Genomic DNA, 27,347 nt, shown 5'->3' on the forward strand with positions numbered 1-27,347 from the left:
ACCTGAGAGCATCAGTTCTAACCATACACTGGGGTACTGGTACTCCCCTGTATGGTACCGGTACTCAACACTGAAGTCCTGCACTTTGCGGATTTCAGCGTCAGAACTCCACTCTTGCCTCGCGTCGAGTCTGTTTTGCATCCATTTTGCGCCAAAACGACTCCGACTTGTCCCGACACTCTTAAGATGTGTCGGCAAGCCTCAGATATTGAAATCTCACTGGCAACCAAACATCAGGGATACTACAATATGAATTTGACTTTAAAACCTTGAAATGTTGAATTTAAAATCTGAACTGGAATTTAAATTTCATACTTCGAGGAATTGTCCAATAGTGTCCTATCTTCTCTTTATAGATGACTCCATTATATTCACCAACGGCTCAAAGAGCTCACTTAAAAATTGGACACAGTTTATCATAAAATATGAATCATCCTCAGGTCTGAAAATCAGCAGAGATAAGAGCTGTTTCATAATGGCAAAGAAAACTATACCTACAAGTGCTTCTATTGTTTCCTTGGCTCTCTTCCCTGATATACCTGAGCCTAAGGGTTTCCTTATTCAAAAGTATCATAAAATTAGTTTATTTTTTAGCACTAGTAGATAAAGTAAAATTTAAAATTTAAAATCTAAATTTAAATATTAAAATTTAAAATTAAAACTAAAAACTTAAATTTAAATTTTAATATAAAATTTGAAATTCAAAACTTAAATTTAAAATTAAAATTTGACATTTAAAAATTAAAATTTAAAATAAAATTTAAAAATTTTAATTTTAATGAAAATTAAAATTAAAATTAAAAATTAAAATTAAAAATTAAAAATATAAAACCTAAAAGTTTAAATTTCAAATTATAAATTTCAAGATTTAAATTTTATCTTAACTTTAAAATTTGGCCTTTAAAATTTTGAAAATTAAAATTTGAAAATTGATATTTAAAATTTAAAATTCAATATCTAAATTTAAAAATTTAAATGAATTTATAACTAAAATTTAAAAAATTAAAAATTAAAAATTATTATTTAATATTTGAAATATAAACATTAAAATCTAAATTTAAGTTAAAAATTTGAATATAAAATTTATATTTATTTTTAAATTTGAATTCAAAATCAAAATCAGGTTGTTTTGATGGAACAAAAAAAAATCATATTTTAAGAAACAAATTTTAGCTATTTTTGATTTTGCATATTTAAAATAAAAAACTGATTTTAAAAATTAGAATTAAATTTTTTAATAATAAATTATGAAATACTCTGGCACCCTGTTTGGATCGGATATAAAGGGAGGGATAAAGGGGTTATCCTCCCTTTATACCCAAACAAAAATTTGATATGGTGGGAACCCAGTAAGGGTAGGAACAATAGTTCCCACCCGAATGGGAACAAGCTTGGCCACTTGGGTAGAGAGAGAGAGAGAGAATTTTGTTTTAAAATTTAGAATTAAAATTTTATAATTTTAAAATTAAAATATAGAATTGTAAATTGTAAATTTTAAAGTTTAAAATTAAAAATTGATATTATAATTTTTTAAATTTTAAATTTGATATTTTATATATTTTAAATTTAAATTTGGTCTTAAATTTAAAATTTAAATTTATAAATTTGAATATTTAATTTTAAATTTTAATTTCAAATTTTAAAATTAAAAGTTCAAATTTTTAACTTTAAATTATGAGTTAAATTAAAATTTAAATTTAATTATAGAAGTAATATCATTATTTTCTATTTATAACCAACAACTATTTTTCTTATTCCCAATAACCATCTAAGGGCTTTTTTTGCATTTAGCCCCCTGGCAAATTTTTATTTTAAAAATAGCCCTGTCAAAATTTAATTTGTAAAAATAGCCCTAGACCTGCCATGCAGGCGTCACGTCAGCGCCACGTGGGCGGAGCTGGGGGCGGTAGTTAAGGTAAACACGGTGAATGGTTCACCGTGTTTGGTACGTATTTTTTGTATATTGAAAAAAGAAATAGGGAATTTGTATTCCTTTTCTTCTCTTTTTCAAAAATCCGAATCCGAACCCGAAAATTAAATTAAAATCCAAACCCGGATCCGAACCCGATAGATTTTAAAAATCCATACCCATATCCATATCTAACCAAAAACTCGAAACCCGAACCTGAACCCAGCGGGTTTTAAAAATCTATACCGTTGGATGAAAATCTAAAAAATAAAAATTATTAAATATTTTATATATTGTATAATATATATATATATATATATATAATTTATTCGGATTTGGATTCGGATAACATTTCGGATATTCGTACCTATTGACATCTTTACTCCCTATTCCTCTTTTCAATAAAAATACGTACTACATGGTGAATGGTTTACCGTGTTCAACTTAACACACGGTCCCGGCCTTGCCCGCGTGGCGTTGACGTGACGTCTGCGTGGCAGGCCCAGGGCCATTTTTGCAAATTAAATTTTGACGGGGCTAATTTGAAAATAAAAATTTGTCAGTGGACTAAATGCAAAAAAAGCCCACTATCTAAATATAATTTTTCTAATTTCAGCTTATACTCATATTTTTATCCAAATAAAAAAATATTTTTATTCTTATAAAAATTTATACTCGTATCTATTTTTTGTATAACTAGTTCCTACTAATTTTCGAACTAAACGAACCCTGAAGGAGAAATTACTTTTGTTTTAAAATGACTTTTCACTATTTAGGCGGAACACCAACGAACCCTCTTGACGCAACGTGCCCCGTTTTTGGTCGAAAGAGCAAAGCGGGAAATAGGAGGAGCAAAACCCTGAAAATAGAAAGAGCAAAACCCTGGGAGCTCGCTCTCACCTCTTCCTTCTCCCCCTCTAGGGTTTCGGCATTTCGCGAGCGTCCGAAGCTTTGTCGCCCATGGCGAGCGCCGCGGCGGCCACCACCCAAGCGGCGGCGACGGCGACGGCGACGGCGGCGACGGCGACGACGAACCCTAAACTCGTGGATGAATCCCTCTGGTGGGATCCCTTCGTCCTCCTCTACGACGACCTCGACCGAGCCCCTCTCTCCGACGAGCTTCCTCACGTTCTGGTACACATACGCCTCTCTCTTCACTTTCCCCTACCCTACGATCTGTCTTATACGTCAAGTAGTGAGTTGATCTACAAGCGCTTCCGATTTCTTGCAGGTTAACAAGATCAAGAACAACCGCTCCTGGTTCTTGGAATCCCTCACGCGCTTTAAACCCCCGAACGAGGTATCGAGGAGAGCTCTTGATTCCCCCGAGTTGATTCTAGGGTCGCAGCGCTTGGTCATAAAGGCCGAGCTCAAAGAAACCGCCCTCCGCGCTAGCAAATGCCTGGTAGTTAATGCAGCTTTTGATTCTTTTCTGATTCAGTAGTAGGATGTGCTTTTTGCAATCTTTACTTGTGATTGTAGTTTGCCAGTTAAACGAAATTCTGGTAAATTAGGCAAGATGGATAATAATTGGCTGAATTACACTATCATGCACTTCCCTATAGTTTTTTTTTTCCCATTTTCTTCACCCTGCTCTTTTTTTATTTTCAGAACTATCGTTTTTTGTCAATCTCTATACTACTAGCAATAAACCTATTAGTTTAGATGGAAGCTAGCAACTCCATTAAAAAGCACTGATTGAAAGTAGCAGAACATATATGCAGCTTATTTTGACAAGAAAAAAGGAAACAATTATAAATAGCAAGAAAAATAATTGAATTTTATAATTTGATAGAAGCTTTCAAGGCATCTTTGTAGGGGGGCTCATTTTCCTTTCATTCCTACTATCTAACTGATGCCTCTTAATAGAGTTGTTTGTATCTTTCTAAATAATAGATATGCAGTGTGGTGTGGAGATTGGAGAGAAAATAACAATTTATCTATTTAGTGATGTGTTTGAGAAGAGAAAATAGTGTAGGGTAGTAAATGAGAATAAATGTATAGTATAATGTAAAGATTGATAAAAAAAGGGATAATTCAATTGTGTCTCGGAAAAAAAAAATAGCAGTGTGGCAATTGAAAATAACACTATATTGTAGTAGGATATAATAAACCCGGTAATAGTTTGATCAGTAAAAAGATAAATACACTATGTAGAAGAATTTTGGCAATAAAACTTCTCAAGCTATCATATTTCCTTGTAGAGGAAATGATTTTAGAAAGATAGCATATAATTCCTCTAAAGGCAAGTAATTAACAAAATTATGGACAAGTTTGAATATGGTTCATATTTCATAGCTACTTCAGACCATGGTGCTTTTCATCAATGCTTATGTGGTAATAAATAATTTGAAGAATTATTTAGACAATATAAAAAAATCTTGAGAATCAATAAATTCTTGAAGAAAGTGGGATTATCTTGTAATTCTTGTTACTATGCTTCTCATGTCAATATGTAAAGTAGGTTATGAATTTTATGTGTTTTTAATTGTTGGAGTCTTGGAGATGAACTTGAACTTTTCTATTAATCATGAATAGTGGAACATGAACCATAAATTAGAATGGAACACAAGAGTCCTTGGATATGGAGTTTTTAAACTTAACGGTGGTTTTAATGAACTCTAGGAAAACTGGAAGGACGTGCGAACAACGATTTTGAGTCTTGAGTTTGCAGCTCAATATTTGATAACTTTTCCATCTCTTAGATAGCTATTTATTTAAATTCGCCTATTGAAAATTTCTTTTCTTGGGTGATTTTGCTCATTTTTGCCTTTAGATCACTTTTTTATCAAACTTTTTTTTTGCGGGGGGGGGGGGGGGGGGGGGGGGGGGGAGGGTATTTTGTACCAATTAGTTGCCAGATCTACATAATCACATTCACAAATTTTGACAATAAAGGGTATAAACATGGGGTGCTCTTTTTATCTACATTCAGATTGTAGTCTATAAATGTAAACTGCTTTTTGATATCATATGGTGGTATAGCAATTTCTACTTTTAATGCGTGTAATGAAACTTAATGAAACTGATTTTTTTCTTTTGTTTGTTTAAATAAAGGTGTGAACTAAATGGTTTTGCTTTTTCTAGAATTTAGATGAGGTGCAAACATACATTATTGTTGAAAGATCCTTGGAGTTCATTATACCTGTTGACGATATCGATGGTCAGGCGCTTTTGCATTCGGTGAGTAATTTCCTGAGTACTTCTCTTTACTGCTGCTTTTTAACCGTATGTTCTCTCATATGAATCTTACTGGTTAAAAATATTAATATAATCAAAATTATGTTTTCTAAAAGTAATTTACCATATGTATTCAAAATGTGAGCTCAATTTTGTTCTCTTTGGTGTCATAAATGAGACCTGGCCTATTGTTTTTAAAGTTGAGAAATGCAAATGCTTTCTATTCTACAAGGTCGATTGTTTGCTTTGAACATTATAATTCTTAGACTTTTGCAAAATCGAGTTGACGCACTTTTTGTGTAGGAGCTTCTAAACAATGAGTTGGACCAATATCATGAATTATGGTAGTGTATTTACTATTTAGAGATCGAATCTAGTGTTTTGGTGCTTACAAGGCCATTTTATTTTTATCTGCAGTCATTTTTTTCCCTCTCTAAAGCTTGACTGCTAAGTCTAGGAAACCACTATGATGTTTGAATATTTTTGATATGCGGTCACTTTGATCATGTTTCAAATACCATTCTGATTGATGTTAAGAGGTCCATAATTTTCATCAGCAAGCTTCTTATTCTCTGAACCACATCCCAAACATTTTAAATCTGCCTATAATGAATTTTATGACAATTGGAAGATTTCTTGATAAAGATATACTAAAGCTTTATAATGTGCATGATTTGCTATTAGTTTTGATGCATTATTTGTAAGGGCCAAGGATTGCCATGTCAATGGCATAGCTGTTGCCGGTATGCTAGCATTATGGCACGACACAACAATACATTGGCATTCGTTGGCACATGTTTTTTTGGTTAAATTTTCTCTTGAAAATTTAGTTTTTTAGAGTGCTTCAATACATCTAATGGCTATCAAAATGGTTTATGTATCGTATCTCACACTATTCTGTAAGAATAGTCCATTGTTTGCATTGAAAATCGTAATCCTAAGAGTTGTGCAAAATCCAACTGATGCACTTTTTGTGTAGGAGCTTCCATATAATGAATTGGACCTATCTCGTGAATTATAGTAGTGTATGTAGAGATCAAAGCTTGTGTTTTGATGCTTTTAAGCTCATTTTTACAATTTTTATCCACATCCTCTCGTAAACTTGATTGCCCGAGTCTAGAAAACCACTATGATGTTTGGATATTTTTGACAAGCTATCTCACTTTGATCATGTTTCTAATACCATTCGAATGGACGTTAAGAGGTCAATAAATTTGACCAGTTGACCTCTCATTCTCTGAACCGCATCCTAAACGTTTTAAATCCATCTGTAATCAATCTTATGATGATCGGTGGATTGCATGGTAAAGATGAACTAAAGTTGTATAATGTGCTTGATTTGTTGTTACTTTTGATGCATTATTTGTAAGGACTAAGGATTGTCGTGTCACTGGCAAGGCCTGTGCCGTTGCCAGTGCCAGGATGACACAGTCACACAGCGGTATGGGACGTGCCAATGTCGGCACGCTCACTTGCCAATGGCACACAATTGGCACATTGGCACATTGGCGTTCATTGGCATGGGTTTTAATTAAAATTTTCTAAAAAATTTAGTGTTTTGGTGTGTTTAAATATATCTAATAGCTATAAAAATGGTTTATATATTATATTTCACACAATTTAGTGATAATAGGGTCCTAAACATCTTAATAATTAAAAAAAATCATTTTACATATGTTATGAAAGTATATGCATGAAACCAAAACAAAAAAAATAATAAGGATGAAAATTTATAGAAAAAACACTACCATGTGTAAATTCACTAGGTCTAAATGATGAAAGAAATTGCAAAAGTTCTTATTTTTATTTTATTCCACTACCAGTTTGTCTTATTATGTAATGGAACTTACTAATTACTCAAAATGTTAGTATATTTACAAGATCTATATATTTTAAGTATGCAAAAACTTATGTAAATCTTTTTACCTCAAAAATCTCGAAAAGATCTCAAAAAAGCAAAAAAACTATTTTGTCGATATTGTATTGGTATGACCACGTGCCACATGCCGACATGGTCTCGGCATGGTACAAAATGGTGGCATTGGGTGGCATGGGCAATTCTTGGTGTTAAATTACGTGAAAATAACCATTATTCTCCAAAAACTTAAGCTACAGAGAACGATGTCTTTAATATTTGTATTCTACGCTCCCCCTCATGTTTGGGTTCAGGAGTTTTTGATAGGCCCAGATGCGGAATTGAATTAAATAGGAGTAAATATAACCAAGCCACGATAAGAAGTCGTAAGAACTCTCTTAAAGTAATCAACCGATCAACAAGGTCAAATCTCAAAGAAGTGATAAATCAAGTATAACTTGTCCTACTCTACATGTCATATGTTAATTGATGATGTAAATTAGTTATGATCACCATGAAGCATACAAAGAGACAACTAGGAGAATAGCTGACATGAAAGATAGCTAAGCATGTAAAGAAGTGGTGTCATCATACGTTGTACTAAACAAATGTGACAGAGCGATTGAAACATAAAGGAAATCCGAGTAAATTCAGCCATACCGACATCCGAATTGAAGCACACCTCTAATCTAAATACTCGAGTCCTCGACTCGACTAGCCTCTAGGCATTACTTGGACCTAATCAAGATCCACAAGGGCCACTCTTAGTACCCTATATGTGTTATCAACACTAGCCACGACATGTCCACGACACAACACGGGGCATTCAAAACATCAGTCCCATTTACTTATTTTTTGAAATCGACTGGTTACCAAACCGGCACATCAGGTCACTGAAATAGCCCTTGAAGGGTCCTGAATCATGCCGTACATCTCCACAACCAAACCGTTGTTCCAAAACGCACCATTTTAGGTGTCGGGACAGTCACGAAATTTGTATTTTGAAAAGGGCTATGGCCTCGAAATTAGGTTGTATTAGGCTTTGGAATGCCTTTTTTCGGCATTGGAACTAAACCACAACGCCCTTGTTGCCACTAGGGGCTTAATCAGGTTGGCAAGCCAACAAGGCTCAGCCACTAATTGTGGATAGCGACTACGTCGGTTTCACGAATTCGGGACTGAAACCTCGCATTACCAACCAGTTACGACATTTTATGCATTGAATTGCACCACTTCAGCCTCGTAAGGGTTTCCGGGCCTTGGACCACCAGTTCAAATGTCAATCAACGAAGATTGACGTTGCCCATTATACTACATGTGAAAAGCGTCGAAACGGCCAATTATGCCAAAACACAAGCAATAATAAAATTTTGTGATAACGAAATCGACTTTAGGGCACATTACCCAAACTTCCACGAATGGGAAGCCAACAAGCTGCGCGAGGAGGTCGACATGGTTTGGGTCAATCACGCACAAGATTTGAGCCTTGTTAACGGTCGTCGACGACGGGGGAGGAAACTATGGCTACGTAGAGAGGACTTGGATACAACTGGCAGCACCACGACAGGACTAGGGAGGAGTAGCCCCAAGGGAGGGGTCCAAGGGGCCGTGCATTGCCGGGATGAGGTTGCAGCAGCGGTTGCTGGTTGAAAGAAGAGATCCCGACCACGGGCTTGAAGAGGGAGCAGCTACCTAGTCGTAGGGAGCAAGAAAAGGGAATCGGCGATAGGCTCGGCCTTGGGGGAGGCTGAGTGCGGCTGAGGAGGTGTTGGTTGCTTGAAGGAAGGTGTCTTGGTGGTGGGGAGGCTGAAGAAGGGAGGCTGACTGCTGGGCTAACTCGAGAGGCCAAGAAAGCCATGGTTACTGCTCTATTTCGGCTGATCCAAATGGTGAGGGAAGTTGGCCAAGCGGTGGTGCGCCAAGAGGTGGTGCTCGTGTGGGACGCGGCAATAGGAGAGGGATTCGTGGCTAAAGAAGAGAGAAAGGGAAGGTGGCTAGGGTTTTCAAGAAGAGAAAACCCTAATTTTCTTTTTTGCCGCCTTATATACGTCTTGCGGTGAAATCACGCCGGAGCTCCCAAACTTAAAGAAACTTTGCTCCGCACAATCTTTTCTTTGCCAACTTGCGTATTGACCCTTCTGCTTCCCAAAGAATTGGAAAAAATCATATTAAATGATAGCCCTTTATACACTATGGTCCTCCGAAAAATTTAACATTTACAAAATAGCCTCTGTTTCTACAAGAATTGTTTGGCGAAATACAAGGCAATCTTACCTCGAGCCAACCTATCAAAATCTTACCTCAAGCCAACCTATCAAAATCTTACCTCAAGCCAACCTATCGATGGAATATACGTGCCAAATAAATGATAGTTCATAAATGTGGATATAATCAATGAAATCGGAAATAGCTGGTACTTAAGATAAAGTGAGAAAAATGTCTAACTGAAGTAAGGAGTTAGTTTTTAAAGAATCTGGGTAAATGTTGCCATTAGTTAATTCGTTTGTTGTCGTGCTTAGTTTTCTTCGTGTCCCGTTCAGTTTGTCTTTCTAAAACTACACATGAAAGGCACACCTGAAATGTGCTTTATGTCTGCATACTAGGCTAATTTTATTACTTCAAAAGTTCTAGCTTTCTGTTCAATGTGTTTTAATCGCATATGATGTGGGCATAAAAATCAATCAATCATATGAAAATGGATGCAATAGTAGATTTTGGAATTTGTATAAGTTTGGAATCTTTGGATTGGGAGTGACAAGATGGAAATTTCTAGGAGCCAGTTAACGAAAGATAAGTGAAATAATAGTAAAGTTAACGTGAGAATAAGAGTGCATATAAGTAGGAGCCTTTTTTTTTGGTGAGAAATTCCATTTATGTAGATGGGAGGTTTCAACAAATCCAATAAAAAGAAAGGATTACCAAAACAATCCAAGCCTCACATGTCCCCTCCCTGTCCCCTCCATGTACAATCAAAAATCAAGTACAATCAAATTCAAGTATGTACCCCACCATCGGAGCTAAATCTCACACTACTATCCCTACCATTGCACCTGAAAGGAATATAGTATCCTTGCAAAATGCTTTGAACCCCTACGTCATGCCATCTATTGCAGTTCCTAGCAACTGAGGGATCCTCTTCTTGTGAAAAATTTGTTGGGAACTTATCTGTGATAATTTTGTCAGGAGCAATCTAGTAACATAAGCATAACCCGCATCCATCACTCTAATTGCAATTATGAGAGTCAGTATGTTATCTCCCAATTGTTGGAATGTTATTTGTTGCTGCTTAGAGAATTTTGTTAAGTACAACTCTGCTTTATATTTCTTTGAGTCTTTTGTTATACAGCCTGCTTATATTGGACCATCATGTTGTTCTTATTTCAAATTCGCCATAACTACTTCCAGCCAATAAACTTGCCATATGCCTTCCTATGAAGTTAAACTTTTTGCAATTTTTATGCCCATTAGTTTTGCTTTTGTCTTGCTTCAATCAAGTTCTATAAAAAATAGTCAAAAAATAGTCAAGTGTTTTTTGGTTATGCCTTTGTTGTTGGTGTTTCCAATGATTGTAGTCTTTTTTATTGATCTTGCATTGCGTTTGACACTTCTTTTACAAATTTGAAGGTGTTGTCACAATATTACCTTGAGCGGCAATGCTTGCTGAAGTGTGTCAGGAAAATCCTCGTGCATGCCTGTAAGTCTTTGAAGTTGCTGGATATATACAAATTACTGGATTATGTCTCTTCATATTTTCTGGTGCGAAGTGCAATATGAATAGCATACAATCATTGGAAGTAGTTTTGAAAGACATGTTTGTAGTTCTTTCTTGTAGGAATATTATTACCCTACAACCAAGGTTTAAAGCGCCGTCCCGTGCCGTGCGGCACGGGGCGGCACGTACCGTGCCGGTATAGGGAGGGTCTCGGACACCCCCCGTGCCACGGCACGCAGCGCTGTGTCGCACAAGATAGAGCAGCACGGCGCGGCGTGCCACGACACAATGCCGTGCCTGCACTGTGCTAATTTTTTTTTGCTTTTTTTTGTTTTTTTTCTTTTTGTTTTGTTCTTTGGGATATCCAAAGTATTCTGGGTATTCCACGCTCCCCCCAAAGACATTGCAAATAAAAAATTTACTTATTAGGTACGTTAAAAAAATTATAATTTAATTTTTTTTGTTTATCAATATACGGACAAAAGATTTGTCCAAGCCCTCCGCTTCCACCATAGATATCTATTTTTTCTTTACAAATTATTTTATTAAAATTTATCGCACCGCGAAATTTTTGGCGAATTAAGGGAACAAAATCGAACTCAATAAACAAATTTTAAGCCGCATCAAACATAAAATTTTATTTTTGCACTAGAAGTTTGAAAATACTAATAAAATTAAAAGCCAAATTAAATCAATTACTTAAATTTATTTAATTTATTTGTCATATAATTTATTGCTTAATTTTTTTGATAGATCTACTATTTTTTAAAAAAATTAATGAAAAAATAATTATTTTTCAAATGCTTTGTAAAATAATTTTTAAAATAATTTTTTTGTATTTTATAAAAGAAAGACTGTAATATGGTCAAAAGAAATAAAGAAAAAGAAGATGTTTTTGCATTTAAAAAATTCTAACTTGTAAAAATTTCTATTCTGCATTAGGTATAATTGTACTTTACATACAAAAAAGCTTACAAATATGTTAATTGATGAGTATAGTAAGCTATACATAGCAAATATTCATAATTTTTTGATTAAAATTTTCGAAATAATATTATAAGAGCTTATTGGAACCAAAAAAATTGAAATAAGTCCGTGCCAAAGCGTGCCAGTAGGAGGACGTGCGTATCCATCGGCACGCAAGCGTACAATGTATCGGCACGAAAGCGTGCTGGTGCCGTACCGTACTAGGCAGATAGCGGCACGCTTCCGTGCCACGACACTTTAAACCTTGCTTGCAACTATTGATTGGTTCTTAGCTATTTAGAGAATAGGAATGTGTTCAAATTATTACAACAAAATTTGATCATAGTCAACGCTGATGTTTTCATTTTGCCAGAAGTTTCTGTGTGGTTGTTAGTAGATAAATGTTGCTTTCTTGTAGAAGATTTAACTCTCATTGAAGTAATCCTACTTCTCTCCATAATAAATTGCTTTGAGAGTAACATACTACTAGCTGATTGCTAGTTCTACTATATTCTATTTATTGGCCGAATCTTGCCACAAGATCTTTGCGGACGATTATGAACATAAGATTCCTATCATTTGCAAGATAAGTAAGATTCCTATCATATGTAAGATAAGATTACTACCAAAGATTGCCATGCTAGTGGGACAAGGCATGCCATTGTTTCAGTTGCACGGCATGACACAATGCAGCGGCACGCCTCGTGCCAATGTAGGCACATCTCACCGTGCCAGTGGCACATAACCAGCACAATTGCATGGATTGACATTTTTATTAGATTCCATAGAAAAATGGTCACTTAGAGTGTTTTAATGTCTTTGATACCTTTAAAATAGTACAAATGTTAATATTTTACAAACTTTAGCATGAATAGAATAATAGACATCTTAATAAATCAAGAATACAATTTAACATGATATGAAAGTACATCACGAAGGCAAAATTATAGTCATAATTGAGGAAAAGCTTACATGAAGACACTACCATCACTAGATCAAAAATGAGATAAGAAATCGGATGCAATCGTCAAACTCGTGTTACTTCAAAATAAATTGTGGTCTAATCTAATTATCGAGGATTCTCTATTTGCACCAAAAAGTTAGTAGATCTATAAGATCCAACTGAAACCATTACGTAACTTTTTTTTTATCTTAAACTCAAAAATAACCTAAAAAGTGCACAAAAGACATGTTTTCTTGATATAGTTCGGTATGCCCCTGTGCCACGTGTGGGCACGACCTCGGCACAGTGCGGTATAGTATGACACAAGTGATACATGAATATATTTATATCTATATCTATATCTATGGAGAGAGAGACAGTAATAGGATAAAACCCTTTGTCCTATCAAAGTATCAAGTCATTTATGATGATCGGGAGTCGGCATTGCTGATTGGCACAGTCATACATGATCTAGAGCATTTGAAGTCTCTAGAAATCGAATTTGGTGATTTTTAAACATCACTCTCTAGTACATGAAAAGACCACAATGAACAATTGAAAACGAATAACGTTGCGAAAATAGAGGTTAGATCTTTTCAATGCAAAATTGTTGTTGTCAAGCATGATCAAGCTAGTGAAAAGAATTTTCTATTAAAAATAAACCATTAAATGAGCAATTGGCTTACACAGGCGATTAATAGTTATTGAATTTGAGGCCTTTCAGTCATGATGTAAATGACTTTTAAAAATTGCCGAATTTGATTCCTAGACATATCAAATGCTCTAGATCATGTTAGACAGTGCCGATTGTCGATACAGACTCCCGATTATCAAAAATGACTTGATAGGACAAATGGCTTTGTTCTTTTAATATGATAGCAGCTCTACTCTTATTTTTATAATATATATAAAAGCGGATAGAAAGTTTTAGTTGACAGACGGGATATTAAATGGCATAAAAGATTATTCCATGCACATTAAAAAAAGAAATTTTAATAATTAACTTAAAACAAATTAGATTTGAAAAATAGAATAGCTTAAAAATAGACCTTCAAATCAACAATTGTTTAAATTCAAATAATGAATTCAAAATTAAATTTAAATTTTGAGGTTGATTCATAAATTTAAACCAAAATTCAAGCTTTAATTTACAATTTGAAATCAATTCAAAAGTTTAAATTTTGGGTATACATTAAAAAAGAATTTGTACGTTATTGAACACATAAAAAATTTTTACAGCATTACTAAATTGGATTGGAAACATATCAAATTTGGAAAATAAATCAATTGAAAATATACTCTGCCATCAGTAGCCATTTAAATTCATAATGCATATTCAAAATTCATTTTAACGTAAAATTCATATACTCTGCCATCATTCGTTCACTATAACTAGTGTGTGTTTGTGTATAGTGCAACTACTACCAAAAGTATAGTAGCTGCTGTACTCATAAGTTCTTATCTATTAGATCTGTTAAGAAATTAATAAGAGGAAAAATGGAACATCCTTGTCCTCTCATTGCCACCCCCCCGGTTTCCCCACTTATCCCCTGAACCCTAAATCCTAAAACCCTAAACCCTAAGCCCCCACCCCATCCTTCTCCCTTAGCAACCTCTCTCTCCCCAGGCCCCAAGCATTAACCCCTTGTGCTTCTGTGGCCCGCTTCGAGAGGAAACCCCTCCACCTCCCATGCGTGCGCAGCACCACCTCCTCTATTGATAGCCTACTCGGGCAGCACAACTGTTGCTGCCTCATATTTCCTCTACCGTGGGGTAGCACCAACTCCTCTTCGTCATCTTCCGATAGCCTACCTTGGTGGGTGGGTGGTTATGAGGGGCTGGCGGTTAGGGAAAGTTCCGAGAGAAGGGAGGGGTAGCAGACGATCTGAGGAGGGGACGGTGGTTGGGGGGAGAGGAACATTACCCACCTTGGTGGGTTGCCGACTGGGGAGGTGTTGGTGTTGCATGCGCCAAGTAGAGGTGGGGTTTTTCTGCTAGGGTAGGCTATCGGAGGAGAATGATAAGGTGGTGCTGGGGGAAGAGGGGTTGCGGAAGGAGGAATAGTAGGAGGCGGGAGGCTACTTCTGCCCGGGGGGAGGCAAGAGATAAGAGGAGGAAGGGGGCGGGGTCTGGGGTGGGTCTGAGGTGTTAGGTGGGAGAAGGGGGCGGTTCTCGCCGAGTGGTCTGCCGACGGAGGAGGGGATAGTGTTGCACTTTGTTAGTTAATTCGCATATTATACACGTATTATTCACAAAAAAATGAAAACCAAATAAAACGCTCCGTTTTCGAACTTTTTCCAAAAATTCAGAATAAAATGCATTTTTTTTCACTTGTTGAGAGTATTCGCAATTAAAACAGTTTCGCCGAATTATATTCTGAAAAATTCGGATTAAGAAGCCCTGGAAACATGAAAATTTTCAAAAAAAATTGGATTGGGCGGCTGCGGAAAGGTGAAATTTCTCGAACTGGAGCCGCGCGACCACCGCTCTGCAAATCCGTGCACTTTCTCGTGAGCAGTCGAGCAATCCTGCCTGTTCAATTTTGAAGAAGACATAGATACAAAGCAAAGAAAGGAGGAGAATTAAGGAAGAAAAAAGGCGGAGCGAGGAAGAAGACTTGAAGAAATCGCGGTGTAGAGGGTTGGGGAATGGCGGGGTCCACGAGGTTGCACTCAGCCTCGTGGACCATGTAGGAGTGAGAGGTCCACGGTGGACCTCTCACTCTCTTCCCCCTTTGTGTGAATATATATATATATATATATATTTATTTTTATATTTACAAAAATTATAATTATTTATGATAATAGTATAAATTTTTTTATAAATTTAATTTAATAGACGAATTTTTATTCCGAATTTTTTAATGATAAACATAAAATTTTCGTATAAATCGCGTACATGAATTATTGACGAATCCGATTTTTAAACCGTATTTTTCAACGAATTTAAAAATTAAGATACAGATTTTATTCGTATTTTATCCGTATTGAACTTTTACCGTATCCGAATTAACTAACTATGGTGTTGCATGCTCGAGGCGGATGTGGGCGCGCTTTCCTAACAGGGCTGGCCGCCAGAGGTGTTAGATAAATTACATTACAAAATCCGATTGTGAGCAAAATCTAACAATTTAATGTTAAAAAATTAAAATAAAACTCATGGATGAGTGCTAAAAATTTTAAAAACTGTAGAAGAAGAAAGCCGAAAATTTGATTGATCTAGAAGCGTGCGTAGCACTGCCCTAAGGTGTATTTTCGTCCTTTGTGCGAGATTAACTGAGAACACAACCCCAAGATACGATCAGAATTCCTATTGCGAGCACGATCGACGCGAAAGTTGATGGAGATTCTTTCAACACCCAATAAATAGAAAGAATAAAGAAAGCGGTGGAAAAGGAGGATGGAGAGGAAGAACAAAATTTTCTTTCTTCTTCATTTCTTTCTCGGTTCCTTTATGGATAAGCAAGGGAGGAGAATATATAGGGATGGGAGAGTTGAACGTTAGAATTGTTCGATCCCATGTTCGCTATGGTTAGGTGAAAGAAACGGAAGAGTAAAAAGAACATTAGGTTTTCTTTCGCCCAAAGAAAAACTAAAATAAATAATATATTAAATAATAAATACAAATCAAATATGAGAAACATATAACCAAAAACTCCATTTTGAGTTTTTCCTACAACAATCCCCTACAAAACTAAATTTGTTTTGAAACAAGAATTAATATCAAAAATTGAAAAAGACAAAAATTACTGGGTGTTTATAGTATGCAATGGTTGAGGTGTCTTTCAGAGACTTAACTACCCTTAGAGTAAGCAGCTTCTATCAGAAAGAATTGGAGTAAACCAAGTCTTGAACTACGTTCCTTTGACCTCGACTTAAATTGCCACACAATACAAAATTCTCTATTGTGGGTATGTGCGTTAATGACCATGCACAGTACCTTGATTTTCCATAAGTTTCTATGGAACCCACATCACTAGCAGCAGCCATATAAGAGTACTCTTATCTAGACGTTCTCTTCTAGGGACATATGCAGAGTCACATCTCATGATAATTACTTGCTCGGATACCATTAAAAGCTAAAATCTCAATCTCAACCACTACGCAGAGCACTACTCACCATAATTATGAGATTAGACCTAAATGCCACGGCTTTAACGTTTTTGTTTGTAAAGCCCGTGCGGCCCCCGCCTTCCTGCTTGAAGATGGTCAAGCCTTCGTCCCTTTTGCTAGCTCGGACCTTCGTGTCCTACGACTAAGTATGTAAAGGGAATGACAAAGAGAGAGGCAGAGGTTCACTCAAAAAACTAAGTACTCTACTACTTAGAAAAAGAGATTACAACACACATACACACTCCCTCTTGTGTCCTTTGGCCTAAGCCAAACCCCACTTTATATAGGCTCCTAGATACATTGAATCTAGCTACTCACTAACTCTCTCATTATGACACGCATTAACTCACCTTTATAATGAGCCATAAGTCCAAGAGTCACCCCATAACTCATGGGAGTTTCATAACCATTGAGTTTCCTATAGTGGATTGGGCTCGGGTCTCTTTAACTACCCGCTCAGCTAGCGAAGTTGGGCCACTGTTAAGAAGTTAGCGGAAAACATTTTGTCCGTGACATTCTCCCCCACCTAATGCGCAAACGCCCTCGTCGCGCGCCGAGTCGCTCCCGGTCCGCATAGCCTTCCGCGCGGTCCGTCGTGCCTTCGCGCGCGATCGGCCCGGTGCCTTGCTCCCAATGTCCGCATCTGTCCTCGCACCAGCACCTAGTGTCTTGCCCTTCTGAGCAAGTGCACCATCGAGCCTGCTGTGCGAAGAGTTCGCCGGATGTGCATATCCTCCGCGACACGCACGTGCACTCTGCCAAGCTGCAGAACGCCCCGAGTGTGCATGTCCTTCGCGACACGCACGCGTACTCCGCCAAGCTGCTGAACGCCCTGAGTGTGCACGTTCTCCGCGACACGCACGTGTACTCCGCTAAGCTGCAGACGCCTTTTGGTCCTCGCAGGCTCCTTGGCAGAATGACTTGCACTTTGCTTGGACGTTGGCCACTCTAGCGCCGCATGAGACTCGATAGTCTCGACGCTGCTCAGGCCCTCCTCCTCGAGGTCCCCAGCCTTCTCGCGCTTCACTTCCTCGCAAAGCTGCAGGGCTGTCAGAGTTGAACTCTCGTTGCACCCTTTTGCGTTTCCTAGATCGCGGTGCTCTCCCCCACCGTTGGCCTCGCTCGCCTTTGGTGGTTCACCCCGATCGCCCTCGGTTCGCTCAGTAGTGCCTCCCTCGTCTTGAGGTCCTCGACCTCCTTGACCTGGGCACCGATGTCCTGAAGCAGCACATCTCGCACATCCCGCTCGTCGTTGCGACGGGCAAGATTCACCTTGAACTGCTCCAGACGATGGAGGAATGTTGTCATAGCTGCAACAATATCCTTCTCCATCCAATGGAACCCCTCCTCCAACATCCCCACATGTTGGGATAGGTCGGAGTAGCGCTCCTCCGCTCTCGCAGCAGAGTCCTCTAGCACGCCTATGCGGTCGTGAAGCAAGACAGACTCTTTTGCCAGAGTCCACGGCTCCTTGCTCTTGCCGCGCTTGGTCGCCCTGGGCTTAGGCACAACGTCAACGATGGTAGCTTCCGACGAAGACATGGTTCCTCCTCGAACCGGCTCTAATACCAACTGTCACGGCCTTAGCTTTTTTATTCGCAAAGTCCGTGCGGCGCCCTCCTTCCTGCTCGAAGATGGGCAAGCCTTCGTCCCTGTTACTAGCTTGGACCTTCGCGTCCTACGACTAAGTATGCAAAGGGAATGACAAAGAGAGAGATAGAGGTTCACTCAAAAAACTAAGTACTCCACTACTTAGAAAAAGAGATTACAACACACATACACACTTCTTCTTGTGTCCTTTGGCCTAAGCCAAACCCCACTATATATAGGCTCCTAGATACATTGAATTTAGCCACCCACTAACTCTCTCATTATGACACACATTAACTCACCCTCATAATAAGCCATAAGTTCAAGAGTCACCCCATAACTCATGGGAGTTTCATAACCCTTGAGTTTTCCATAGCGGGTTGGGTTCGGGTCTCTTTAACGACCCGCTCCGCTAGCAAAGTTGGGCCACTGTTAAGGAGAAGTCAACGGAAAACATTTTGTCCGTGACATAAAGCTCTTCAATATAATATGTAGAATAGCTTGTTTTATCACATTGAACCTTTTTCAAAAGGGTTTTCTATCACAAAGGTACAGTTCTCATTGTAGGAAGTAGGGTTTAAAGTGCCGCCCCATGCCATACGGCACTGGGTGGCACGTACCGTGCCCCCAAGATGGGGGTGGGGGCACGGTACAACACTGTTTGAAAAAGCATGCCTGAGGCGTGCGCCGAGGCGCAATGCTATTGCTAAGGCGCGCGCCTCGGTCTTGAGGCGCGTGCCTCGGTCTTAAGGCGCACGCCTCGCAATATTTAAGCAAGGATTTAAGTGCTGTGGCACGGGGTCGTACCGGAAACTTGTCGGCATGGTACGACATGGTGCGTGCCGAGCCGCTTCGATGCTTGCCGGTCAAAAAAATTCTTATGTGCCGACACATAATACCATGAAATATTTATTTTCGTTAGCAACAAAATATTCTAACTATTTATTATATCTTTTTATCATATCTTTTGAACTTTATTGAGGAAATTACTTACTAATTTAAAGAATAGAGGGTTTTGAGCTGTGCCATCGGCACAGGGTCTGTATTGTGCCGGTATCTTGTTGGCACAGTTGATACAGCCCGTGCCGACGGACACTTAAAACCTTGTATTTAAGTTTTCTGGGATTTTTTATTCAAGTTTTTGAGTTGTCAAGTTTTGAATTTGCATATTATACTTTAACCCGATAAGAAACTTAAAAAATATTAAAAGAAGTCCAAAAAAATTCAAGTTTTCGGATTGTTGGGTTTTGAATTTGCATCTTATACTTTAAACCCGATAAGATATTTAAAAATTCTTGAAAGAAATCCCAAAAATCTCTAAAAAAATCAGTTGCTCGTCCCCTCCTCTCCGTCTCCTGTTCTCTCCACATCCTCTCCTTGTCGAGCATCCAATAGCAGCTGTGCTAGCAGTAGGAAGCAGCGGCGGCAAACTAGTGGTAAAAGCCAACGAGACAATGCGATACCCAGGAGGGTACCGCGGCACGTATCATGCTGGTTCCCTTTTTCTTGTTTTTTTTGTTGTTTTCTTTTGGGTTACCCCAAGTGTAAGGAAGTGAATCCTCGAAATCCGAGGATTAGACTTCGATTGGAATCGACTAGTTGTCGAGTATGTAAGCTTCGGAAATCCGAAGGTGATTAAAATGCGTAAGGTACATTAAGGAAGGGTCCGCGAGAGTAGCAGTGCAAATCTGCACTGGAGCAGAATTACTCTCGGGGACCGGTCCCTGGCAGGGAGGGACCGGGCTCCGAGAGCTGGGCTTGCGGGGATCCACGATGCAACCGGTCCCTGGCAGGGGAGGACCAGTCCCCGAACGCTCGCCCGACGAGAAAAGCCGAAATTTGGCTAAGTCTCGAAAATCCAACTCTCGGGAACCAGTCTCTCGGAGACGGACCGGTCTCCCGGGGACCGGTCTCTCAGGCGGGGACCGGTTCCCGAACGCGAAACTCCCTCTGCCCGAGATGGAAGGCTCTCGGGGACCGGTCTCCCCGACCTGGGACTGGTCCCTCACTGCGAAAATGCCCAGTGAGTGCTGCTGCAGAGGATGGAAAGTTGAGGGGGCTATTTGCAAAGTGGCCTATATGAAGGTGGGGGACCCCTCTCTTCCTCTTATTTGCTCTCTATCCCTCTCACACCCTTTCCCTCTCTCTCTCTAGAACGAAAGGAAAAGAAGAAGAGAAGGGAAAGAAGGAAAAAAAGAGAGAGAGAAGGAGAAGATCAAGAAACATAGGAAGATCATCTTCTTCCCTCTCTCCTTCAAGCTAGAACCAGTTTGGAGCTTGGTATAGAGGTAAGCTTCAAACCCATCCATGGTGGATTTCTTGAGATTGGGTTTTATTGCTTAGAAATGGTTTGAATGGAACCTATTGAAGCTAAGGTGATGGTTCGAGCTCGCATTTGAAGCTCGCACCACGGATCCCATCGTTGCCAACCTAGGGCACGGATTCGGGATTTTTGGAAATCTAGGGTTTTGATCTATTTTAATAGGTCGTAAACCTAATTGCTAGGTCACGAAACGCATCGGCGAAGACGGTTCGTCGATACGACAAGCGGGTGCGAGGATATCGCCGAATCAAGCGTTTAAGGGTTCGGATCGACCCGAGAAGTCGAAGCGTCGACCAAGGACTGCGAGATTGAGTTTTCTATCATCGCGACATCACCAAGAGGTGGGTGGTGACCATCCCGAAGCAATCGGGCTCCCTCTTATGTCTTAGTATTTTGAGACCTTGCATCTTGTGTTCATATGCATGGTAGGATAAATGGTGCATCGCCTTTCCTTATGCTTTCCTAGCTGATATCATATTATGTATTAGTTGTTGGATATAGTGGATTGATGAGGATTGGGTCGAGACTTATAATCCTATGGTGCAGCGATGAAAGAATGACGCAATGGTTGAAACAAAAGAACGAGTGGCATCTAGTTGTTAGTAAAAAATGAACGAGTGGCATATACGAGTCGTAGCGTATATGAAACCCATTGACTATGTTGATAGTAGCCCTAGAGGATAGGGTACCCTTGAGGTGGGAGAATTGGATCATACTCATTATCTGTTCCCAACTCGTGATGGTCGCTCCACACAAGTAGTGCGCTCCACAGTCGGTCACGAGGGATGGCCTATTTGGGGTCCCGTGGGATAGGGATGGCCTATTTGGGGTCCTGAGGGATGGCCTATGTGGGGTCCCGCAGACAGTTTCGGATTCGTAGTTTGAGTCTAGTCTCCCTACGCGTCGAGATGGCTATGTGAGTAGTGGGCGAATTCGTGAGTGAGCCACGAGATTGATGAACAAGTAAATAGCTTTACTTCTTGGACATATGACGGGCTAGTTGATTATCTACTTTGTTGTGCATGCATTCTACATATACATGATTCGGGCACAGTAGTGTAGCTTTACTATTCTGTTATTACAGCTTTCCATATCCATCTATCTGTTTATCTACTTGTGCCCACTTGGACCTAGTGGGGAGACCGGCGGAGTCGGCGGCCGAACCCACTGGGAACTATGGAAGATAGTTCTCACCCCACTCTTTTCAGGTCCGAGTTCGAGTGCCCCGGGCGAGCGTGAGGATCGCGGTAAGGGCCTAGCGCCCTAGTTGCATTAGCTATCTACCTTTTTGCATTAGTCGTCACCCTTTGTATTTGAGAGTAGATGATGTATAGGGGTGAGGTTTGAGAGTGCTTGTACATATGTTCTGGAAGAATGTAAAAGATGGAATTAAATGTATTAAGTTGAATGAATGTAATAGATAGAACTCTCTCTTTATTTACTTGTATGTCTCATATTTGTATCTTGCTCTTATTTGTTAGCACTGGTGGTGCTCCTTGTGATCGTGTATGTATGAATTGATCCCTAGGCAAATTCTTATACACGATCTGGTTGTTTAGCCTTGGGCGGACAGGCGAGGTGCTGTCCGTTCGGCGTCTGTTTGACGCGCCCGAACCGAACCGAATTGGTAGCGGTTTCGGGGCGTGACAGATAAAGTGGAATCAGAGCCTTTAAGAGCAAGTAAAGAGAGAGTCTAGGATAACCTAGGAGACCCTAGGTTGGTAAACCCTAAGATTATAAGGGCGTGAGTGAACGTGAATCTATGACGGTGGCGGAAGTTGATCGATTGGGTCGGGTTGATGTCATGTCTCTAGCTGTGAATAGAGATGGATCCAAGTGACACTAGTTTCTTGGCTCGTAGTGGTTGTGTCGGCGGCCGACGATGCAACGCTAAGAGTCTAGAACTAGAACACTTGTGTGCTTCCGCCCGATTTCATTGTCGAGTCGTTTAATTTCGTGAACGCTAAAAAGTTATCGGATTAAGATAACTAACCAAGCTGTTGCTTTTCAGGAGCAAATGTCCCCAAGACGTTACGTACATAGGTCTGTTCCGGTACCGCCTTTTGCGGTGCCCGAGCAGCCAAGATCGGAGGAGGTGCAGGAACTGCGTGAGCAGGTCGCTGCAATGTTGGGCGCGATGCAGCGCCAGGAGGCTTGGTTCGAGCAGCTCCAGGGATTTGTGGAGCGAGAAGCGGTGGCTGCGGCCCCGACAGCGACGAAAAAAATTAAAATAAGTTCGTGTCAATGCGTGCCAGTAAGAGGCTATGCGTATCCATCTATACGCCAGCGTATCATGTATCGGCACGAAAGCATGCCGGTGCCAGGTAAACAGCGGCATGCCTCTGTGCCACGACACTTTAAACCAAGGATTTAAGTGTCGTGGCACGAGGTCGTGCCGGAAACTTGCCGATGCGTGCCGGAAATGGTGTGTGCCGGGTCGTGTCGGAAACTTGCCGATGCGTGCCAGTCACAAAAAATACATATGTGCCGACACATAATGGCATGAAATATTTATTTTCTTTAGCAACAAAATATTCTAACTGTTTATTATGAATCTTTTTCAAATCTTTTGAATTTTATCGAGAAAATTACTTACTAATTCAAAGAATAGAGAGTTTTGAGCAATGCCATTGGCACGGGGGTTGTATCGTGCCGATATTTTGTTGGCACGAGACGGCACGGTAGATACGGCCCGTGCCGATGGGCACTTAAATCCTTGCTTTAAACGTTGGCAGGAAGGCCTCTCATGAGCAAAGTCCCATCCTCCTTGCTAACTCCAGGACTTTAATTGTACTTAGGCTTTTTGTCATGCAATCTGCAGGATTCTATTCAGATCTGATAAATCTCAAAGAAACTACATCATGGGAAGATAATATCTAACAAACTTTTGTCTCAACTTACTGCATCTCTAAGCTTTAGAGTTTACCAATGTCTTTTTACAAAAATCTATTGTAGCTTGAGAGTCACACAGAATAGAAATAGGAGGAATAGGAAAAGGCATCAATGGAATCTATGACAAAAGTTTCTTGAGACATTCGGCTTCACGACAGGTAATATCAAGAGCAACCAATTTGGCTTTCATGGTGCTTCTGGCTATTATGGTTTGTTTGGTGGATTGCCAAGAAACTACATTACCACCAAAAATGAAAACATACCAAGAGTGGATTTAATATCCAGAAAATTAGAAATCCTATTGGCATTGTTGTGTCCCTTAATTATAGCAGGATAGTCAATAAATCTGATAGATAATGAGAGAGTATCTTTAAGGTAACGAAATACTATCTCCGGAGCAATCTATTGAGTTATACTACTGTTATTAGTATATCTATTCGATCTGGATATGGCTTACTCCTATTAGTTAGGTATATCATTGAACTGATAATCTGGGCATATTTCTGTTGATTCACAGGATTACTAGTGTTCTTCGCAAGCTGAACACAATGTTTGAAAAGGAGCGCCTCAGGCGTACGCCTCAGCACCTAGGTGCGAGGCGCGAGTCTCAACGCCTTAGGGAGTGAGGCGTGCGCCTCAGAACGCGCCTCGTGATATTTACGTTCAATGTGCCTAGGGTTTGAACTTTCGGGTTTTGAGTTTCTTCAATATATTCTAAAATGTCAAGATATTTTTTTTTAAAAAAAATCCTAATTTGAACGCTTTCTTTTTCTTTTCTCTTAGTCGTTCTCTCTTCCACCCCCCAATGGCAATTAGTAGCAGCAGCAAGAAGCAGGAAGCAGCAGCAAGCGCTTTTAAGTTGAAAGTTGAAACATAATTTTTTTTTAATTTTTAGGCTGAGAACATTTAGGCTTGCGGTTTCTTTAACTTTTTATGGTTATTTTGTTTTTGTGTAGCTATTTTTGAATTTTTTAACATAAAACATTTATTTAAAATAGGATTGTTAAGAGTGTTTTATTTTTATTAGATATGAGCCTTACCTTCTTGAGGCACACACCTTGCGATGTGCCTCGCGCCTAGGCTCCATAAGGCCTTTCCGCCTTTTTGTGCCTTGCGCTTTTTCAAACACTCATGAATACTAGGATTAAATGAAATAGAAACATGACAACAATTTGAATACCCAAATTTATTAAAAACTATTCAAGTATGATGAGATCGGGTTAGAAGAATAGAAGGTAGTAGCAAAAGAGGATAGAGGGTAAAAAGAAATTTTCCCTATTTTCTTTGTTTCTTTCTCAGTTATTCTATGGACGAACGTGGAGGAATATATATAGGGATAAGGGAGTTGAACACTAGAAAACGTCTGACCTCACGTCCTCTCTTGTTAGGCAAAAGAAATGGAACAGGAAAAAGAACATTAGGTTTCCTTTCGCCCAAAGAAAAAAAAGATAATAAATAATAAATAATAAATACATAATAAATACGAGAAATAAATAACTCAAAATTCAATATTTTGCATTTTCCTACAACAGAAAGGGAACAATTGGGTGGTGCTAGGGGAAGAGGTTGCTCCCGGGGGGTGAGGTTGGTGGGGTAATGGAGGAAACAAATGTTTTGTTTTTTCTCCTATTAGTTTCATAGCCATCAGACTTGCACAGACCTTGAAGTAGATCTGATGGCTAAGAACTTATGAGTACATAAGAGTATAGTATCTGCACTCTCTATATATATTTAAAACATCAATGCTCTATGATATGCAGGAGATATTTATTGTTACAATCAAGGTTTAAAGTGCGGTGGTACGAGGGTGTGCCGTTGTCTGCCTGGCACGGTACGACACCGGCATGTTTCTGTGCCGACATATGATACGCTTGTGTGCCGATGGGTACGTATGACTTCCTACTGGCACGCTTTGGCACAGACTTATTTTAGTCTTTTGGTTCCAGTAAGCTCTTATAATATTATTTTGAAAGATTTAATCAAATAATTGTGAATATTTGCTATGTATAGCTTACTATACTCATCAATTAACATACTTGTAAGTTTTTCTGTATGTAAAGTACAACTATGCCTGATGCATAATAGAAATTGTACAGGTTAGAATTTTTAAAATGTAAAGACATCTTTTCTTTCTTTTTTCTTTTGGCCATATTTCTTTCTTTTTTCTTTTGCTTCGAAATTTGTTTATTGAGTTCGATTTTGTTCCCTTAATGCGGCAAAAGTTTTGCGTGACTGTGGTGGGCTGCGGGCTCCCCGCAGTATGGATTAGATATGTAAATTTAAAATTTACCTTACATTGATGAACAAAAAAAATTAAATTATAATTTTTTTGATTTGCCTAACAAGTAGATTTTTTATTTGCAATATCTTTGGGGAGGGTGTGGGGTACCTAGAATGCTTCTGGTACCCCAAAAAACAAAACAAAAAGAAAAAAAAAAGCAAAAAAAAAAAAGCCGACAAGGCATGCGTTGCCGTGCCTCTCTGTTTCGTGCCGCACGGTCCCGCATGCTGCGGCACGGAGGGGCGGTCCGAGACCCCCCTGTACTTCAATCCTTGGTTACAATGGGTAAGAGTGGGGATCCAAGAAAATCTTTTATAAATATCTTTCGCTTTTCTTTTTTTATTTATATTTTTTTCCTTCGTGTTTCAATTTTCACTTTTTGCATTTGCATTCTATGATTTACAGTCGGAACTCCTGAAACATAATTATAAACAGCTGGAAATGTCTTTTTGGTGGTGGACTCAAACTGAAACAAATATCAATTTTGCAAGACATGTTCTAGGTTTCCTTTAATTGTTTGTTTTCAAGCTCAGGTGCACTAATTTATGCTCATGATGCCCTACAAATTGACATGCTCATGCTGGATGATGTTCTTTTGATTCCATATTTGTGTTGGTTCCTGGATGAGCATGCTCGTCATTAATTTAAATTTTTGTCACGCTTCGTATAGTTGTATCATCTAGATGCAATTTTCTTTTGTGATTCGAGATAGAAAAATGGCTTATTATTAATGTAGGTATTAAGTTCTGAATAAATGTCACATCATGATGCAGTAAGTTCTGAATAAATGTCACATCATGATGCAGTAGTTTAGTTCTAGTCTAGTGAAAGAAAAGAGATGACAAGCAACTTTTATTATGAGTTTTAAAGTTGATTGATATTGAATAGGCAAGTCAATTTGCAGTTATTATGCAAGGGCTTAGTGGCCTTGGATGGTTCAATATTAACCATTGAGATTTCCCCTTTTGAATCTTCCTGTTTTATTATCTAGTTAATAACTGGTTACAGTACCATATTCATGTGCTATAAAAGTGATGCTTTACAAAGGATAGTACCTAGTAATTATAATTTTCATGGCTAGTTATGTAAAACTACTTTGTTCCTTGGTGCATACTAAGTTGATTTCTTTTCCTTGGCATAAAATAAGTGGTTAAAGTTTCATTTCATTTGCCTGTTTAGTTATGGTTGATTTTTTTTAGTTGCCACCCAAAATTTGATGAGGTTTTTTAATTTTGTTTTATCATGAAATTAGTATTAATAATCTCTTTTCGCAGTGTATGCAAACGATGAATCTCATACAACTGAATCTCTTAGGAGGGAGGTCTTGCAACTAGTTAATGACGGGCTGGAAAGGAAGCTGCTATCCATCTTACAGGACCTACTTTCACCTGTAACTTATGCAAAAACTGTATGTTGAAAAAATCAATTTTGCTCCCAATTAATAGCCTAGCCACTCCGATAGACCTTTTAAGATTATGAATGATCTGGAATCATATTTATTTGACAAAATCAATTTTGCTTTTTAATGTTGGCAGCACAAGTTATTATGTCTTTTCTATTTTATAGGTATGAAAATACTTGTCC

At 38.8% G+C, this 27,347-nt stretch overlaps 1 protein-coding gene across 1 annotated transcript; it reads left to right on the plus strand.

Moving 5' to 3' along the window:
* Nucleotides 2,708–27,335, plus strand: LOC109725569. The gene is made up of 8 exons (XM_020254810.1): nt 2,708–3,043; nt 3,141–3,314; nt 4,997–5,092; nt 10,569–10,638; nt 21,799–21,832; nt 24,000–24,073; nt 27,038–27,171; nt 27,330–27,335. Exons 1-8 carry the CDS (start codon nt 2,870–2,872, stop codon nt 27,333–27,335), a joined length of 762 nt encoding a protein of 253 aa, XP_020110399.1. The 5' UTR covers nt 2,708–2,869.

This window comes from Ananas comosus, linkage group 20 (genome assembly GCF_001540865.1).
Source record: "Ananas comosus cultivar F153 linkage group 20, ASM154086v1, whole genome shotgun sequence".
NCBI lineage: Eukaryota > Viridiplantae > Streptophyta > Magnoliopsida > Poales > Bromeliaceae > Ananas > Ananas comosus.